General features: G+C 52.0%; 2 protein-coding genes across 6 annotated transcripts in view; both read right to left on the reverse strand.

Annotated features, from left to right (window-relative positions):
- Positions 1-1,261: 1,261 nt before the first annotated feature.
- Positions 1,262-5,444, reverse strand: RPLP0 (ribosomal protein lateral stalk subunit P0). Its single transcript, XM_025933308.2, has 8 exons — positions 5,343-5,444; positions 4,952-5,053; positions 3,807-3,982; positions 3,607-3,694; positions 3,337-3,483; positions 3,050-3,235; positions 2,065-2,205; positions 1,262-1,493 (listed from the first exon to the last, which is right to left on the reverse strand). Exons 2-8 carry the CDS (start codon positions 5,003-5,005, stop codon positions 1,332-1,334), a joined length of 954 nt encoding a protein of 317 aa, XP_025789093.1. The 5' UTR covers positions 5,006-5,053; positions 5,343-5,444; the 3' UTR covers positions 1,262-1,331.
- A 3,243-nt stretch (positions 5,445-8,687) lies between these two features.
- Positions 8,688-18,817, reverse strand: part of PXN (paxillin) — a 47,807-nt gene continuing 37,677 nt past the window's right edge. Inside the window, exons 6-15 of one of the 5 annotated variants that reach the window (XM_086681835.1) lie at positions 18,441-18,576; positions 16,037-16,960; positions 14,626-14,901; positions 14,034-14,345; positions 13,303-13,401; positions 12,862-13,032; positions 12,570-12,743; positions 11,923-12,004; positions 11,615-11,763; positions 8,688-10,851 (exon numbers count right to left, since the gene is read on the reverse strand). In XM_086681835.1, the coding sequence (XP_086537961.1) occupies positions 10,585-10,851; positions 11,615-11,763; positions 11,923-12,004; positions 12,570-12,743; positions 12,862-13,032; positions 13,303-13,401; positions 14,034-14,345; positions 14,626-14,901; positions 16,037-16,960; positions 18,441-18,576 (2,590 nt within the window). In that variant the 3' untranslated portion in view covers positions 8,688-10,584. The remainder of the gene's footprint in view (positions 10,852-11,614; positions 11,764-11,922; positions 12,005-12,569; positions 12,744-12,861; positions 13,033-13,302; positions 13,402-14,033; positions 14,346-14,625; positions 14,902-16,036; positions 16,961-18,440; positions 18,577-18,817) is intronic. The other 4 variants (XM_086681836.1, XM_086681837.1, XM_086681838.1 and 1 more) reach the window with 4 other exon arrangements.

The following is an 18,817-nucleotide window of genomic DNA, read 5'->3' on the forward strand; positions in this document are numbered from 1 at the left end:
AGGCTAGTGGCCAGATGGGCATGGAAATGATTCTGGTATAATAAAAATACAGTTAGGGGTGCTTGGCTGGCCCTGTTGGTGGAGCGTTAAGACTCCTGATCTCAAGTTGTGACTTTTGAGACCCAAGCTGGGTGTAAAGATTACTTAATAAAATCTTGTAGGAGCACCTGAATGGCTCAGTCACTTGAGTGTCTGACTTGAGCTCAGCTCATGATCTCTCAGTTCAGGAGTTCGAGCCTCACATGGGGCTCTCTGCTGACAGCTGAGCCTGGAGCTTGCTTTGAATTGTGTCTCCCTCTCTGCCCTTACCCCACTCGTGCTCTTCCTCAAAAATAAGCATTCTTAAAAAATAAAAAGTAAAATAAAACCTTGGGGCACTTGGGTGACTTAGTTTAAGTGTCTGACTTCAGCTCAGGCCATGATCTCACAGTTCAGGACTTTGGGCCCCATGTCAGGACTTGGGATTCTCTGCCCCCTCTGTTCATGATCTCTCTCAAACTATTTAAAAAATAAAATTGGGAATGCAAGCTGGTGCAGCCACTCTGGAAAACAGTATGGAGGTTCCTCAAAAAACTAAAAATAGAACTACCCTACAACCCAGCAATTGCACTACTAGGTATTTATCCAATGGATACAGGTGTGCTGTTTTGAAGGGACACGTGCACCCCAACGTTTACAGCAGCACTATCGACAATAGCCAAAGTATGGAAGGAACCCAAGTGTCCATCAATGGATGAATGGATAAAGATGATGTGGTGTATATATATATATATATATATATATATATATACATACATACATACAGTGATTACTCAGCAATCACAAGAATGAAATCTTGCCATTTGCAACTACATGGATGGAACTGGATGGTATTATGCTAAGTGAAATTAGAGAAAGACAAATATCATATGACTTCACTCATAGGAAGACTTTAAGAGACAAAACAGATGAACATAAGGAAAGGGAAACAAAAATAATATAAAAACAGGGAGGGGGACAAAATATGAGACTCATAAATATGGAAACCAAACAGAGGGTTACTGGAGGGGGTGTGGGGGGGGGATGGGCTAAATGGGTAAGGGGCATCAAGGAATCTACTCCTGAAATCATTGTTGCACTATACACTAATTTGGATGTAAATTAAAAAAAAACAAAATGTCACCACCCTCAAATAAAGCTCTACTATTTACCATGGCTCTAGTTTCTAGTATACAGCACTGTGAACCTCAAAATGCACAAAATGGAAGAGTCCAGAGACAAATTTTAAGAGAAGTAAGCCTTTATTTCCTTGTTTCACAAATAAAGCTGGCTGAATTGGTTGCTTTTGGTGATTAGTCAAAGAGACCAAATCCCATATCCTCATCTGATTCCTCCGACTCTTCCTTTGCTTCAACCTTGGCTGGGGCTGCAGCAGCAGCAGGTGCAGCAGTGGTGGCAGCGGCCACGGGGGCAGCAGCCACAAATGCAGATGGATCAGCCAAGAAGGCCTTGACCTGAAGCAAGGGGAAAAGTTCATGATCAAAATGGTCATCCACAATCCCTACTACCCACAACCCCTCAGTTCTAGTTAAATGGCCAGTAACTTCTAAGCCATGGAAACCTTCCCTGGAAGTGATCAAGCAAGACAGCTTGGCTATGGCCTGGTGAGTTTAGGCCCAGCCCTTAGCCCTCAACTAACTAGCCCTTCTTTGGGTCTCTAAAGTCAAGGATACACCTCCGCTGCCCCCCAACTTCTTAAGTATACTCTTAAAAAAATGTATCTGCTTTGGTGGTGCCTGGGTGCTCATTCAGTTAAGCATCTGACCCCGGCTTAGGTCATGTTTTGTGAATTCGAGCCCCACACTGAGTGAACTCAAGCCCTGCTTCAGGTGAGCCCCATTTCTCCCTCTCTGCCCCTCGTGAGATTCTCTCCCTCTCTCTCTGCCCTTTGCTCACGTACGCCCTCTCTCTCAAAAAAAAAAAAAAAAAAGTATCTACTTTCTAAAATACAATTGAAGCACAACTCAGCAGACTGTCGTCCATTTATCCTCCATTAGGCCCCCTGTGGTCCTAGTGGGTTTTTACCTTTTCAGCAAGTGGGAAGGTATAATCGGTCTCCACAGACAAAGCCAGGACCCGCTTATATCCATTGATGATAGAATGGGGCACTGATGCAACAGTCGGGTAACCTATCTGCAGACATACACTGGCAACATTGCGAACACCCTATGGAGGGAGAGAAAAATTACATTTCAAGGGAGATATCTTATAGACAAGACCATGAGGTCCAAGCAAAGTTCAACAGCAGACAAAACTTGCTAAGTCAGCATCTTCGCTTCACACAGACACTTCACCTCGTACTAAATGCTTCTGGCAGGGCAATTCAGATCCAGTCATTTACAAATGCTTTTACCCCTATTCCCAACATGAGTATTTCCTATACCATAATGAAGGCATTTACTTAAAAAGTCACCATTTTGTGAAAATCTGAACAGTTAAGCATTCAACTGTTACAAAAAAATGTTGAGCCAATTCCACCTTAATTTCATCCACTAGTGAGATCTCCAAGCAAACAGTTAATGGTTTATATAATTCCAATTTTTTCATTTGTCCAAAAAAAAAAAGGAATTCCATCTTCCTTTCATCTTATTCATCAATTAAAAAAATATTTTAATGGCAAAAACTAAGCAAGATGTTTCCACAAAAAGTCAAGTCCTTCCCAAACAGGATTCTAGCAACACGTGTATTACACTGTCCTCATTTTTCTCATTTCTCCTTTGACTCATGACTCTATGCAAAATCTCATGACTTATTGCAGACCCTAGAATTATGGTCCTCACTCTGTGACCAGTGCTGTTAGATGGCTTTATACTCATTAATTCACCGAATCCTTCAATAATCTTGTATTATTATTGCTGGTCTACAGACGAGGAAACTGAAGTAAACAAAGTATCTGTCTCTGGTTACACAGCCAGTTGCAGCTACATAGCCAGTATGACAAGTAGCTTCAGACTGCAGCTGAAGCTCTCAACCATTAATGTACCAAGGGCCTGACATGGACAGCATGTACCTCCAGGAAGCGAGAATGCAGGGTCTCCTCTGTGATGTCAAGCACTTCAGGGTTGTAGATGCTGCCATTGTCAAACACCTGCTGGATGATCAGCCCAAAGGAGAAGGGGGAGATGTTCAGCATGTTCAACAGTGTGGCTTCGCTGGCTCCCACTTTGTCTCCAGTCTTAATCAGCTGCACATCACTCTGAAGAACAAGGTAGGATTAGCAGTTAACACCTAGACAACCAGCAGGTCCACAGCAACCAAGCCCCCACTTACTTGCACTAGCAAGCCAAGCCCACTCACCAGGATTTCAATGGTGCCCCTGGAGATCTTAGTGGTGATGCCTAAAGCCTGGAAGAAGGAAGTCTTCTCGGGCCCCAGACCAGTGTTCTGGGCTGGCACAGTGACTTCACATGGGGCTATGGCACCAGCACGAGCAGCAGCTGGCACCTGAACGAAAACAGTAATGAGAAGTCTTCTCTCCACAAATACAAGTTGAGTACGGTCAATTTTGCTTTCAAGGAGCCAAAGTTAACGACAAGATCTCTTTAGCCAACCCAATTCTCCCCTTACCTTATTAGCCAGCAGCATGTCCCTGATCTCAGTGAGGTCCTCCTTGGTGAACACAAAGCCCACATTCCCCCGGATATGAGGCAACAGTCTGCAAAGAGAAGTTTACAGAAAACCGTCACCTTTCAGCACCATCCTTCTCCAGGGAAAAGGAGAAGGGCACCGAGAAGGGAAGACAAAGATGCCCAAATGAATTAACTGACTTCTCCAGAGCTGGGTTGTTCTCCAGATGCCCTCGGATGGCCTTGCGCATCATGGTGTTCTTGCCCATCAGCACGACAGCCTTCCCGCGGAGGGACATGCGGATCTGCTGCATCTGCTTGGAACCTACGTTGTCTGCTCCCACAATGAAGCATTTTGGATAATCGTCCAAAAGTTGCTATAAAAACAAGCCAGAAACGAACGATGTTTAGCAGGAGGAAAAGAGAAAAATAGCAAGAGAAACCAAATCCCACGATCACTGACTTCCATCTCCCTTCCTTCCTTCTATGCTTTCGAAACGATTCAGAAACTGGGACAATTTCTTCCACCAGGAGCCACCTGAGTTGTAAAACTGACAGATTTGTCAATCTGTACCCTGAATATGTACAGTGAAGATTAGGTCTCTACGTTCAATCCCCAAATTTTATTGTAGCATTCATTTTTAATTTTTCCCCAGTTATGAGGCATGTTTCTATCCATTAAATGGCTGCATCAACAGAAAAAAACATTCCAAGTAAGACTAGGCTTGCAGCATTTTAAACAAGACAAAACAAATACAACAAAACGTCACTTGCATAATCTAGGTTGTAGATGTGTGATTCCTAGACAATTCTTTTAAGTTCTCTGTATGTCTGAAAACTTCCAAGATTAACAGGGGAGACTAGATTAAGCTCCACAAGGCAGCCTAATGCCAACAGCATGGTCTGGGTTTCCGGAAAGACCCACCTCAAGAGCACCCAATAGAATACACCTGCAAGGTGTTTGGTATCTTGACTGACAAGACCTAAATATGCAACAAGTTGCCACTTTATAATGATTTATTCATTGCCTCATTCGTTACAAAATGGAGGCAGAAGCGCAAAACCACGATGAGTGCTATTTGTAAGCCAGACAGACCAGAATATGAATGCTGTCATCTTAGGAGCCAATTAACCTGCCTGAACCCGTTTATCTGAAAGGGGGGGGGGGGGCGGTTAGGGAGGGCGGGTAGATCTCCACAAACTGTGGAAATTAAATGAGACTTTCCTAAAATGGTCATTTAGTAGCTGGCACCAAGGAAGTACTCAGCACATGACAGCTGATCGTCCCTATTGGTGCCCAAGGCCCAAGCAGCATAATGCGCGATCGCGACCCACCCCGCACTTACGATGATCTTAAGGAAGTAGTTGGACTTCCAGGTCGCCCTGTCTTCCCTGGGCATCACGGCGGTGCGTCAGGGATTGCCACGCAGGGTTTAAAGACGATGTCACTGAGGAAAGAGAGGAGCTCAGGCAACCCTCCGCCCCGACACCCATCCCCATGGCCTTGCCGGACTCCAAACACAAGGCCTACGCAGGGCAGGCCACGCGTGAGCGCCCGCCAGCCCGAGCTGGGGCTGCCGCCGCCATCACCGTTGCGACCCCTCGGGGAGCGCAAGCCACCTCCAAGGCCCCAGCCCAGACGGGCCCGGACCCTGTCCCCCACCAGGACCCCACAAACACCCCCCATCCTTCCTTCCCGCCGCCGGTGCCCGACACTACCCCAGGACCCATACGAACCTCTCACGAGGACGCCTGGAAAGAGGAGGGGCGTGCGCCGGCGCACACCTTTTATATGTGAATGAAGCGGCCAATCAGAAGACGCGGACAACGTCCCCGGCTATTGGCTGGTGCCGCCGCCCGTCTGGTGACGCACAACTAGTGTAGATCGGCATTGGATGATATTGCTGCCACTCCAGCCAAAGGAAAGCCTTCTTTAAATAAAGTGGTTAAGAAAGGCGCTGCCGGGTGTCTGGAGGCGCTCTGTCAAAGCGGCTGCCCTCTGCTGGGCTGGAGCTGCTTGTGTGTGGGAACTAGAGCTTGCAAACGGAGCGTTCAAGTTTTTTCCTGCCACCTAGCCAAATCGCAAATTAACAGTACGATGTGGAGCTAAGAAATAATTGCATATGCTTTAGAAACAGCATAGTCTCTTGTCTACAGTTTCTTCTTCTCCCTACCAAAACAGAGGAATCTTTTAAAACTTAAGTTAGATCATTTCTCATCCGCTCAAAACTCCTCAAAGCCTTCCCATTTCCCTCAGAGTAAAAGCCTAAAACTTAAAACTCCCTACAAGGTCCTGCATGATCTGCTCTGGACCTACCCTCCTATAATTTATTTTCCTACTGACTCATTCGCTTCCACCAGACTATGCTCTTCCCTGTTTTTCCAGAGCATGCTCCCACTTTATGGTTTTGCAGTAGTAGCTAGTCCCTCTTCTTAGAAGGCTCCTTGCTGGTATCCACAGAAGTAACAACTCCAAGTCTTGGCTCAGATATCATGCACTCAAGGAGGCCTACGCTGATGACCCTATTTAAAATTACCCCCAAAATCCACTACCACCACCCCCACTCCTTCCTTACTCTGTTCTATTTTTTTTTCTTTGGTAGCACTTACACCTTTTGTCTGCTTTTTGTTTTGTTTTTTAGCACTTAGACTTTATAACACAGTATGTAACTTATTACGTTGTTAGTTGTCTGTCTCTCCCCACAAGAATGCAGGCCCCACAAAGCAGAGACGTTTATCTTATGTCTGGCACATAGCAAGCATATAATAAATATTTGTTGAATGAATGAATGCAAATTTTGCAGTCAGAAGACCTGGACCCATACCCTTCATCACTTACCCTTACCCTTCTTACCCTTACCACTTGCTAACTATGTCATCTTAGGAAGTGATTTCACCTTACTGACCCTGTTTCCCTTTCCTTAGCTGTAAAATGGGGATAATCAAGTATCTACATTCTAGAAAGAGTTGCTATGAGGATTAAATGAGATATGTAACACATATCTTAACAACAATCCCTGGAATGTAGGAGGAAGTCACTAAATACTAGTTTATTTTATTATACATTCATTCAACACTTATTTGAATGTTTATTTATTTATTTTGAGAAAGAGAGAGAGGGCGCGCACGCAGGGGAGGGACAGAGGGTGAGAAAGAGAATCTTAACCAGGCTCCAGCCTCAGCACACAGCCCCATGCTGGGCTCCATCCCATGACCCTGGGATCATGACCTGAGCCGATATCAGGAGGAGTTGGACACTCAGCCGACTTAGCCACCCTGATGCCCTCAACACTTATTTGAACACTTGTGCTATATCCATAGTTTTTTGTTTTTTTGTAATGATTGAGCTTAGATCCTAGGGCGGAAGCATGTTTCTATCTTCACTCTTTTCACATGGCCAAGTTACAAATTCCTGTATTTTTGTTTCAAAGTTTCCTAGTGCCTCTGACAACCAGCTGTTTAGAGGACTGTTGGAGTCAATTACTGCCAAGCTCCCTTTCTAATGACAATGTATTACTGCATGCTCAGCATTGGGCTAAGTACTTTGTGCACATTACTGCTGTGAATCTTTGCAACAATTCCCTGAGGAGGTACAGTATTAGTAATTCCATTTATTGGTGAGAAAATTCACAGAGGTTAAACAACTTGCCCAAGTCCTTCAACCAGTAAACAATGGCTTGGGGTGTGGGGCGGGGCGCCTGGATGGCTCAGTAGGGTTAGCATCCAACTTGGTCTCAGGTCATGATCTCCAGGTTCACAAGTTCGAGCCCCACATCTGGCTTGCTGCTGTCAACAGGGAGCCTGCTTCAGATCCTCTGTCCCTTTCTGCCCCTTCCCCCTCATGTGCACATACTCCCTCTCTCTCAAAAATAAATAAATATTTAGAAAACAAAACAAAACAAAACAAAACAAAACCAAAAACCCAACAACCCCAATGGCTTTGGAACTGAAATCTAGGAGCAAGTTCAAAGCCCATGGGCCTCATAATGCTATACAGTCCCCTCCAAACCCTGAGGCTGTTTCTCCCTAACCTATACTTTTCCGTGTATGTACATACTCATATGGTACCTTTCCAAGGACATCCTGGCTCTGATGATATAAATATCATCTCTAATTGTAGTACATCAATATAATGGAATATCATGAAGCCATTAAAAATGATGCAGATCTATATTTATTGACACGGGAAAATACTCACAAAGTACAGTTGAGTGAAAAAGCAAATCAGTGAGAAAGCAAATTACAGTAAAGTGAGCCATATACATTTCTATAAATAAATCCAACATGGTCTGGAGGAATAAACCACCATTACCTTTTGGGTAACAGTTGAAGATAATTTCCATTTGAGCTCTCTGTGAAATGGTCAATCAAGATTCCAACTAGAATTCAACATGCTGCTTTTTGGAAACGCATTGGAGAGAACATGTAAATTCCGAAGCAGCTAGGGGAACAAAGCTATCCAGGAAGCTCCTAGGGCCCAGGACTGGAATTCTGGCTCAGACCAGGAAGGAAGCATGCAAGTATGGATATGACCACCGGAGAGCACTAGAGACCCATCCTCAACTGTAAGTCCACCAACTTCTGCTGGGAAGGTTCCCACCCCACTCCGCTCCAGCCAGCAAGTCCGGCGGCGGTGGGGGCTACATCTGGTCAAAGCAGGAACCAAGGCAGAGGCAAGCCCTGGGTTCACATCCTGCCTCTGGGCTCACTCAGAGAATTGTGTTGTGCACGTCAGTTCTCTCTGAACCCCTTCCCTTATCTGTAAATGAGTGTGAGGCCACCCACAGACCCCATGTGAGGATGCCCTTCAGGGAATCTACAGCAAAACTAAGGCAGGGCCTGATCCATGCAGGGCCCAACAGCACTGCTCTCCCTGCTTTTCCTCACCAACTGCTAAGAGCCAAGCTCACGCAGGGATCCCATCTGTTCCGGGGGCTTTTTTCCTCAAGTAGGGGAACATCACTGAGTTACTCTCATACTATGGTCTCCATGAATCCGCGGAGGGCTTGGTCTCTTTTCTGGCACTAAATTGTTACCTCAGACAGGATCTTCCTCACCAAGAAAAGGCACTAGGCATAGGCATAGGTGAAAATAATGGCAAATTTTATTGGCATAAGTCACAGAAATTGAAATGGGGAAAAGCCAGGTTAAAAGTTTACAGAGAAAAAAAAAATAAAATAAAATCCTCAAATAACCATTGCCCCAGAAGGTAGACCCCAGAAACCCCAGTACCCCTAAGGGAGGGGCCCTGGGGCCAGTCACTGTAAACAGAGCAATAAGGCCTATGGGTGGAAGTGGAGACATCAGACCTTTGGAGGGGCCTGGCTGACCTCCCAGACTGGGGTTGCTCCTAGCCCTGTCTCAAAGGAGGGGGACCCTCTTCTGAGACCCCGGCACACTCAGTCTTTGCTATGAAGCTAGTGGAGTGGTCTGGATCATCTTCACGTTAGACCCCCGCCGGGACCCCTTCTGCGGACCTGGAACGCCAGGCTTGCCTGTTCCTGTTTCATCCTTGGGGGACAGAGCTCTGAGGGCTTCCTACTGCTTTAGCAGGATCCTGTCCCCTCTGCCTGGAGTCCTATCAGGCCCCCTTGCAAAAATTTTTGGGCCCTTTTCCCCAGACCTCCAGTCTCCAGGGAGGGCAGGGGAAATTTGGGGAAATACGGGGCCCAGTGGAATCAACAAGACCAATGGTCAAAATCAGATACCAGCTTTCCTGAGAAGGCAGAAGAAAAAGCCAGAGAGAAGCAGTGAGGAGGCCGAGAATGTTCGGCAGGTTCTCTTTGCTGCCAAAAAGTTCACAGGGGAGCAGATGCTCCTGATGGCTTACTCAGACAGGAAGCAGCACCCCCAAAGTGTACTTTCCCCTTATCCCCCCTCAGGAACAGGACAGATGAGGTTCAGAACTCTAGGCCCCAAAGGGCAAGACACCCTAAGGCCAGTTTCAGTTAAGAGCTTGCTGGCCCAGGTAGTAAGGAAGGGGTTTTAAAATACAGCAGTTTATATAAAACAGTCCTGGTGAGCTGTGAAGTTAAGGAAGGGGAGTCAGAGAGCTGCTCCGAATTCACCTGCTTGTGCTAAGAAAAAATAAAATACAAATTGCTTCCCCACCCCAAGCCCTCAGTACAAGGCAAATGCCATGCCACGGCCATTGTCACCAACAGGACAAGTGGCCATGGAGGAGGAGAGTACAAAAGGGGACATCTTTAAAATCTCTTCAAAATCATTTTGTATAGAGAAGTAAAAGCAACTCAAGACGATATGAATTCAAACCTCAGTGTAGAAATCTATCAAAGTCGGTACAGTGTCCAGGCACGGGGCAAAACTCCCCACCTCGCGCCGTCCCGGAGACGGAGGAAGTGACTATAAAACATTATTGCTGAAGAGGCCTCTCTCAGTAGAACCAGAGCAGTTATGGGGGGATGGGGGGAGCAGGGGGCAGTTGCCCAGGCCTGGGGAGACTGGAAGGACAGGAGGAGCACAAGAAACCTTCTGGGTGGCCCCTTGACCACTTCCACCCTTGGGTAGATAGATTTATGCTGGCATTGTCTGAAGGGAGCTGGGTGTCCCCCAATACTCTCAGGACAAGGATAATCAGGTCGGGACGGGGTAAGAAGGATAAAAAAAAGACCCCATCAGACCCTGCCTGCCCTTCCCCCTGGCTCCACTGCCAAAACATGAGTAAGAGATGGCTCCAGTGTCGGGTGCTGGCATGGCCAGGCGGGTTGGTGGGGACACACGTCCAGGGAGGACGAAGAGTCGGCAGCCTGGGAGGGGGCTGCAGGTGGAGGAAAGCCCAGAGGCTCTGGCAGGGGAAAGAAGAGTGGGCCCTCTTGCCATCCTGCACCAGCCGAGGACACGGGTTCCAGTTTCGATCAGGTTTGCCCCTTCACCCCTGGGCAAGGCCTCTGGGTCACAGTAGCAGTTGCGGGGGGAGGGGGGGTGGCTGGGCCAGGGCAGGGGGGGCCATGAAGGGTGCCTAGCAGAAGAGCTTGAGGAAGCAGTTCTGACAGTAAGGCTTGTCGTTCTGCTCCTTGAAGGTGCCCTTGTTGAGCTGCTTGAGGCAGAAGGCACAGACGAAGTGCTCCGGATGGAACTTCTTGGCCATGGCGGTGATGCAGCGGCCCGTGATGGGCTTCTGGCAGCCAGAGCACAGTGAGCCTCGCCGCTCGTGGTAGTGCACCTCACAGTAGGGCTGCCCATCGTGCTCGAAGAAGCTGCCGTTGACGAAGGGCGTGAAGCACTCCTGCCAGGCAGAAGAGGGGGGTGGGGCACAGGAAAGGGGGCTCAGGCTGGGACATCTGCCACTGGCATGGGCAGAAGTCCGTCAAGGTCATGACTCCCCCTTGCTGAGCGTTTCCTATGTGCCACGTGCTGCACCAAACGCTCACTGGATTCTCCCAACAGAGGAGGCAACTGAGACCTAGAAGTTCAGTGACTTGCCTACAGTCACACATCTACTAAGTTGCAGGGCCTGGATTCAAACACAGGTCTTACTGGGCTCCTGGGCAAGTGGCTTTAACATTGTGCCCAGAAACCTACCTGCACACTTGGGTGTCAAAGGCACTGAGAAGTGTTGCAGTGAGCAGTGTTTTCCAAACTTATCTGGTCTGAAAGCCCTTGCTGGATCTCTAACATCTGTGGACCCCCATTACCTCCAGAATGCAGTTTGGAGACCATGGCCCAATATTTCCACTGAGGCTGCTAAATGCTTGATCTCATTTAATTCTCACGTGCCCTTCTACCGAACGTGACCAGTGCCAGGGCCGCCCACCACACAGGACAAGGCTTGGGGACATGTCTACCTTACTCCTCTTGGTTTCTCCCCGCCTCAGTATGAGCTCTGGCCCAGGATCCACTGGACCTGGGAACTGTACCCTCTATCTGCTACCTCTTTAATGACGCCCAAGTTAGATCCAGAGAGCATCACGGGGGGCGGAGGGGTGGCCTTCTCTCCCCACTGCCCGCTCCCAGCTCCCTCCAGACAAGTAGGCCAGGGGGCTCCCTACCCGGCACACAAAGCACTCGGGATGCCAGAGAGTGTTGAGGGCCGAGATGTAGTTCTCCAGGATGGCCCGGGCACAGCCACCACACTTGGGCGCGAACATGTCAAAGTAATCCTTCCGGCAGTAGGCCTTGCCGTCTTTCTCATGGAACCCTGAGGAGCAGGGGTTTGGGGGGCAGAGTTAGGGCTTCCAAAGGAGAAGCCACCCTGACTCTCACATCAGCAAAGTCTCCTGCCCCTGCCTCCCCAGTGCTGGGGATGGGGTTGGGGGCAGAAGGAGGGGCAGCAAGGTGGCCTGCCTGCCAGTCGTACCTTCGGGACCAAAGAAGGCTCCACACTGGGCGCAGAAGAAGTGCTCGGGGTGCCACGTCCGGTCCAGGGCTGTCACCACTTTCTGTGAAAGCAAAGTGTGGGCCCAGAGCCCAGTTGCCAACCCACTGGACAGATTCCACAGTGGAAACTCACAGGCAAGACCCTCCCACCCCCCAGCCCATCCAGAGATGAAGTCTCTCCTCACTGTGCTTGGATTACTACCGGGAATTCCAATTCACTGAAGGAAATGACATGCCCAACACACTCTCTCTCCTGAATCTTCACATGGTAAGGTTAAGGTCACAGGTTGTACTGTGACCCCCATCTTATAAGAAAAGAAACAGTCTCAGAGAGGTTGAGCGTTTCCCTAAACATCACACAGCAGGAGAGTGAGGGCACCAGCATGCCACTCCACTTATCAGGGTGGAGCTCCAAACTCCTGGGAGCTTCCCCAGAGGGAATCTGGGATGGAGGTGGAAGGGAGGCAGAGGGGCCCCGAATCCAGCCTGCGCTTGAATCCCAGCCCCACCGTTTCCTGGCTGTGTGAGCTCGAGCATAGGAGTGACCTGAGCATCAGATGGCACGAACTATAGCGAAGAAGAAATGTGCCAGCACGGCTGCCCTCCCGCCACGCCACAGGGACTCACATCCAGGATGGGACCGTTGCAGTAGTAGCAGCGTGGAGAGAAGAGGTTGTGATAGTCCTTTTCACAGTAGGGCTGCCCATCCCGCTCAAAGAAGTTCCGGGATCCGATCTCCTCTTGGCAGTGGGTGCAGACAAAGTGCTCCGGGTGCCACGTCTTTCCCATGGCGGTCACAACCTGAGGAAGGAGGCAGAACACGGCTCCGGGCCCTGGCCTGCCGCGGAGCACCCTCCCCTGAGGAGCAGAGGTCCGACCACCTGCGGCTCCCTCCCCTCTCCACCTCGACGTTCATCACCTGCCCAGCAATGGGCTTCTTGCAGGCCCCGCAGACCCCTTTGGCAACCGTGGCGACCCCCAGTTTGTTCAGGTCAGACTGCAGGCTCCCCAGCATACTATCCAGCTGGCTTCCAGGCTTTGGAGGCCCCCCAGGGGGAGAGCTGCTCCCTGTCTTCCCCTGGGCCATGAACTGTGGAGACAGGGAGAGAGGTGGTCAGGACTTCCAGGCTTGGGGACGACGTCTGCAGCACCGCGGCACTGGGGGAGTTTCTCCCTCCTGGACATTTGGGCTGATAGAGGCAAGCAGGGCCACCTCTTCCAGGGCCTCCAGAGCCCAGAGGGTGGGAATGGCATCCACAAGAGATCCTGGTGGTCACAGGGGTTCAAGGCACCCCACCGGCCTGACCAACGTCCAGAAAATGGGCAAGCAGGACCCTAGGCCCCCAGCCTCAGCACTGACCCCTCCCTCGTCCTGCCCTTCGGGACTGCTCTGCCTGCCGTTCGGAGGCCAGCCGGCCGCCCATGCTTCTCCATCCGCAATCTGTTCCAGGCCCTGGATCTTGGGTAGGGGAGGAAACGAGGACAAGAAAATTGTTTTTAATTAAGGAAGAAAGAAAAAGAGATCTTGGAATTGGACCATTTCACAAAAGGGAATCTAAGAGAGATAAGAGATCCCGCCCCCACCCCCCAACTGGAAGTACCAAAATAAGGAGGAAAAGTCTAGAGAAGGATGGCCCAGGCAGACGTGAAGAAGGGGAGAAAGGTGAGCCAGCTAAAGGCACAGACACAGGAAAGGAAGGTGACTGGGGCCAGGAGCAAAGAGGCCTTCCAGATACTGGTCTAGGGGCTGGAGGGAGAGAAGGCTTGCTTTCCCTTCTGGGAATGGCTTGCTCAGAGGAGGGTGGGGCAGGACCAAGGGACATCAGGAAGGAACAGGCAGAGAGAAGCCCCACCGGGGAGCAAGAGGACAGATGACATCAAAGGGCTGGGAGAGTGAACGGCAGATTAAGAGAGGGTCCCGGGTCAAAGCGAGGTCTACGGAAGGACTGTGGTACTGTCCTGACGTGTGCACAGGGGCGGGGATGGGGGAGTGTGCCACAGGGTATGTGTGTGTGGGGGGGGGGGGGGGGCCTGCAAGTGTGCAGGGGAGGGACAAGGCCCAGGCAGCAGAACGGGGACAGGGAGGCCTGCCTGCATCGGGGGGAAGAGCGGGTCCTCGTCGGTCTGGCAGCCCACGGACCTCCAAGTTTGGGGTACAGGAGGGGGAGGGGTGGGGCCCTTCACACCCTCCTCCTGCAGCCCTGCCACAGCACTCAAGTCCCCAGGGGAACCTCGGGCAAGAGCGGAGGGCCCCAGGGAGGAGGGGGCGGGCAGGCTGGGTGAGGGAGAAGGGCTGCTGGCCGAGGAGTCTTTACGCTGCTGGAGCAAAGGGACAGGAGGAGGAGAAGCCAGAACAGAGAAGGTTCTTCTCAGGGGAACAGGGGAGCCAGGAGGGAAGACGACCTGGGAAGAAGAAAGGAGGGAGAGAGATGAAGCAGAGCAGAGGAGCAGGGTGCGGCGCCATCCCCAGGCTCCCCCTGGGCTTTCCCACCCTGGCACCAAGCGTGAGGTCATGAGGCCATGAGGCCATGAGGCCAGCCTCACCAGGCCACAGGGTGCAGGGCCCCCTTCCCCCCACCTCCCCGCACACCCCACATCTCCCCTCCAGCCATCCTGGGGAAGAATCGGGATGCCTACTGCCCTGACCCTGGCCCTGGCCCAGCCCCGGGCACCTCCTCGCTACCTTCTCTACAAGCTGCCCCCCAGCCCGCCTCCCTCGAGGCTGCACAGTGATGATGACGCCCTCAGTCAGCCAGTCCTCAGCAGAGGCCCCCGCTGCCCCCGCTGCCTCCTCTGCCTCCGGCTGGATGCCGAGCCGACCCTGCAGCTCTGCGATGAGCCGCTCCTGGGATGGGGTCCTGCTCAGGGTGGCGGGGTCCAGCCGGCGGCGAGGGGAGGGCTCCCGGGACATGGGGTGCGCGTGGCCTGTCTCCCGGCTCCTCCTGATCACAGAGCGGATCTGAGGGGGGAGGGGGAAGCCGTCACAGTCCCACTCTGGGCTCAGCCGATGCTGCTCAGTCCACACTCAGGTGCCCCAGGGAAGAGGCAGGACAAAACTGCCAGAAAAGAGCCAAGCTGGGGTGAGGTTGAGGCAGGGGGCAGAGCAGACTCCCTCCACCCAGCGCTCACCTCCATGTCGGCAATGACCTTGGGCAAGACACTTCACCTCCAGGGGCCTCAGCTTCTCTATCCTTGAAATGGGGTTAGAGTACTTTCTTGGCTGCCTTACAGGGTTATCACATTATTTGAAAGGATGTTAAGTGGACATTCTTGAAAAGGCATAAGGCTCTTTCTTTTTTTGATCTGAAGTAGAAAAACGTGATCTTTCTTCCAATAAATCTTTTAATTTTTTCCTTATGTATATTATAACCTGCTCATTTATAGTGGTTTTGGCTTTTTTGTTTTTGCTTTACTTTGTTTTGGGAGAGGACATAAAATTTTAATCACGCAAGAAGCACATAAAAGCAGTAACATTAGCCGTGGCTTATTGAGGACCACATGCTGTATTCTCAGCACTTCACAGGCATTATCTCATTTAATCCTCTGGACAACCTTGGGGGGAAATGGTCTATTATACCCTCATTTTCTCTCTCTCTCTTTTTTTTTTTAAGTAGGCTCCACACACAACGTGGGGCCTGAACCCACGACCCCAAGATCAAGGGTCGCATGCTCTGATGAGCCAGGCAGGTACCCTACTATTACCCCCATTTTAAAGATGAGAAAACTGAGGCTGGTGGAGGGTTGCCCAAGGTCACACAGGGTAGCAAGTACTGGAAGCGCAGTTTATATTCAGTACTATCTGGTTCCAAAGCCCATGCTTTTAACCATTTTGCACACATCACATAAGAAAGGAGGAGCCCACCTAAAGGAAAAAGCCTTAAACGAGCAAGAGGCGACTGTCACTAAGAGATCATTCCAGGGCCCAGAGAATTCCACTGCTGAATCCTGGTCATCAGGGTCACAGGCCACGCGATCTTCGGATTTGCTGCCCAAGCAGACATGCAGAGTGGGAGGCTACATGCGGTTAGGCAGGAGGGGCCCACACTTGGGCTGGCGGAGGACCATGCCTAGCAGCCGTGCGAGCTTGCGCCTGCCTGGCCCGAGGTGGAAATCCTCTCAGTGGTGCTGGGCGTGTCCATGACCATGGCAGGTGGAAGCTCCGACTGTTCCCTCCTGGCAGCAGCTTCAGTGACGCCCTCTGGCCACCTGGGGGTCTCAGGTCCCTGGGTTGGCCTGACCAGGCTTCCCTTCATGAGTGTCTGTCCACCTAACTGCTCCTTGCCAACTGGGGCCGGGCCGCTGCTTTCCAGCTCCCCTGGCTCTGGCTTTGCCCTCTGCTTCCGCTGTCCACATTCCTTGGTGAGACTCCAGGTATCTGGGAAGATGGCCTGACGGTCCACGGCCACGACAGCCGGCTCAGTTACTTCCTGGAAGCTGCATGTGGCTCCGTGGGGCGTCTCAGGCCTGAGCGCCTCCAAAGCCCATGGCTGCTCCCGAGTGGCAGCCACGGCCTCCTCTGGGTACAAAGGGTTGGCCAACAGCCCGTGGGGGGCTCCAGGCTCCTGGGGACCTATACACCCAGCTTGGCCGGGTAGCGTGTGGCAGGGGGGGCCCCCGGAAAGCTTACTTATAAGATTCGGTAGATCTTTCCAAACCTGAGTCTGGCTCTTTGCACCTAATGGCCCCAGAGACCCCTCCATAGAGGGAGACCCTGAGTTGGGAGTATCAGGCGTCACCCGGAGGCCAGCCAAATCAAGCCAGTTGGGAGCCACAGGAGGTAGAAGGCCCCGTCCATTATCGGTGTCCTCAGAGCAGAGGACCTCCTGGCTAGGACTGTGGCCTCCAGAGGAGGGTTTGGTAATGGATGGCAAGAATACAGAGGGCCCAGGAGGAGGAGGAGAAGGAGGAGGAGGAGGAGGAGGAGGAGGAGGAGGAGGAGGAGAACGTATGAGGTGTGGGGATGGAGCTGGTTTGGGCAGCAGCTCTGGGGAGCTCAAGGCCACAGCAGAGGAGCTGGTCTGGAGGAGGAGAAAAACAAAAGACAGAAGGGAGAGGAGAGATAGACGGAGAGGGGAGGGGAGGCGCTCACCGCAAGGGATGGGCTTGGGCTGAGGGCTCTGAGAGCCACCATCAACACTGACCTAGACTATGCCGAGGTGGCTATGAAGGTGAAGCATGAGGACTGGCCTGAGAAAAAGACCCCAGACCCCAAAAAGGTGTTCCTGGGCTCCACATCCTTGGCTCCCGTCAAAGCCATGCCTGTGGGACCACCCGAGTCAGAGTAGGTACAAGGGAGAAAACGCTATGGAGAAGTGGACCACAGGAGACAGGTGGCCAAGGAGGTTAGCCCAAGCACCGATCGAGAAAGAGTCGGCCGCAGGCAGCTGCCCTGCTCTGCCAAACCTGGCCCAACGTGGCTGTCTCTCCCAGACAACCCTACCCTTCCTCTGGCCCCCAAGACCTTGCTCTCAGGGCACAGCCAGAACTAGTGCGGCTTCTTGTAGGACACTACGACCCTGGCTGTCTCAGAAAGCAAAAGGAGCCTAAAGGGAAGGAGGGCAGGCTCTCCAAGGCCAACACCAGAGTCCAACACCCTAAGAATCTGACAGTGGCTACTCACCACTTAGAACCGTGACGGTCACAAGCCCAGATAGCTCCCATCCCCCACTGTGAATCCCCAGCTGGAGGGACTCTTGGAGGTACCCTCAGGGCCAAGAGCACTCAGACTGCTTGCTCCCCTTCTCAGATTCCCTGTATCATGCCCCACAGGTCTCGGGCAGACCCACGTGGAAGGATGAAGTCAGCAACTGTTGGAGATCAGTCAATATCAATCCCCATGGAGGAACTGCATCTTCTAAATAAAACATCTTGGGCCTGGCAGGCCCAGGAAGCCCAGGATGGGAGGGGAAGGGAGGTCTCGTGCAGAACAAGCCCAGTAGCCTGACAGGTTAAGACAGAACCTATGGGGACTCAGAGGCTTGTGGAGGGTTGGGGAGAAGGACAGAGGGAGGCTGATGGCTGGAGGCCTATGGATTCAGGAGCCAGAGGCAGAAAGAAAAAGGACGTGTTGAGGACAGCTAGCCAGCGTGGGAGACGGGACTCCAGGGCAAATGACCTCTCAGGCACAGGATCCCAGTCCCACATGGCCCATCAGAGAATGCCCTCCCCCACTAAGAGCAACCATCAACACAGAGCCCTTTGTCCCAGCCTCCTGATCCCCTTGCCTGGGTGGCTGGGAGCTGGGAGCAACCCGGGAGGAAGGAATGTCCCTGCAAAGTGCTTCTCTGCCTTCACAGGCTGTGAGGCAGCCCAGTCCCGGAGGAAGCCTGGGCCGGACCCTCCCTCTCCCACATCCCGGCAAGGCCAGAGCATTTCCAGGTCCCCGGCTCAGGGCAAGGCACCCGGACGCTGAGGGACTGAGTTCTGGCTACTCACACTGAGGTACAGGAGGAGAAGAATGAGGGGGCAGGGCGGGGGAGAGGAGGGGTCTTGGGGCACCTTGAAATCCGACAGCGAGGCCATCAGCTCGTCCAGCTCCCTGGTGGCAGAGGAGGCCGACATGCGTGTCTGCTGCTGGCTGGAGGTGGCTCTCTGAGGGCTGCTCACCTCGCCCTGGTTCACAGTGATGGCAGGGCTGCAGGGCAGGCACGGCGTCAGCAAGGGCCCCGGGGTCAGCTCCACGTGCCCCCAGAGTGGCCCTCTCCTCTTCAGGGTACCAACATCTCTGCTCTCCCAGCGGGGTCCTCCCGCCCCTGACTCCACAGAAGCCCTGCAGCTCCCGATCTCTCCTGGGAGCCAGAGCGGAGGTGAGCGGCCGGCACGGGAGAAGGGAGGGCAGCTCAGGGGGCACCTTCCCCAGGAAGACACCTCTGGGC

The sequence above is a fragment of the Puma concolor genome, chromosome D3, assembly GCF_028749965.1.
Source record: "Puma concolor isolate L17-30 chromosome D3, mPumCon1.1.hap2, whole genome shotgun sequence".
Taxonomy (NCBI): Eukaryota; Metazoa; Chordata; class Mammalia; order Carnivora; family Felidae; genus Puma; species Puma concolor.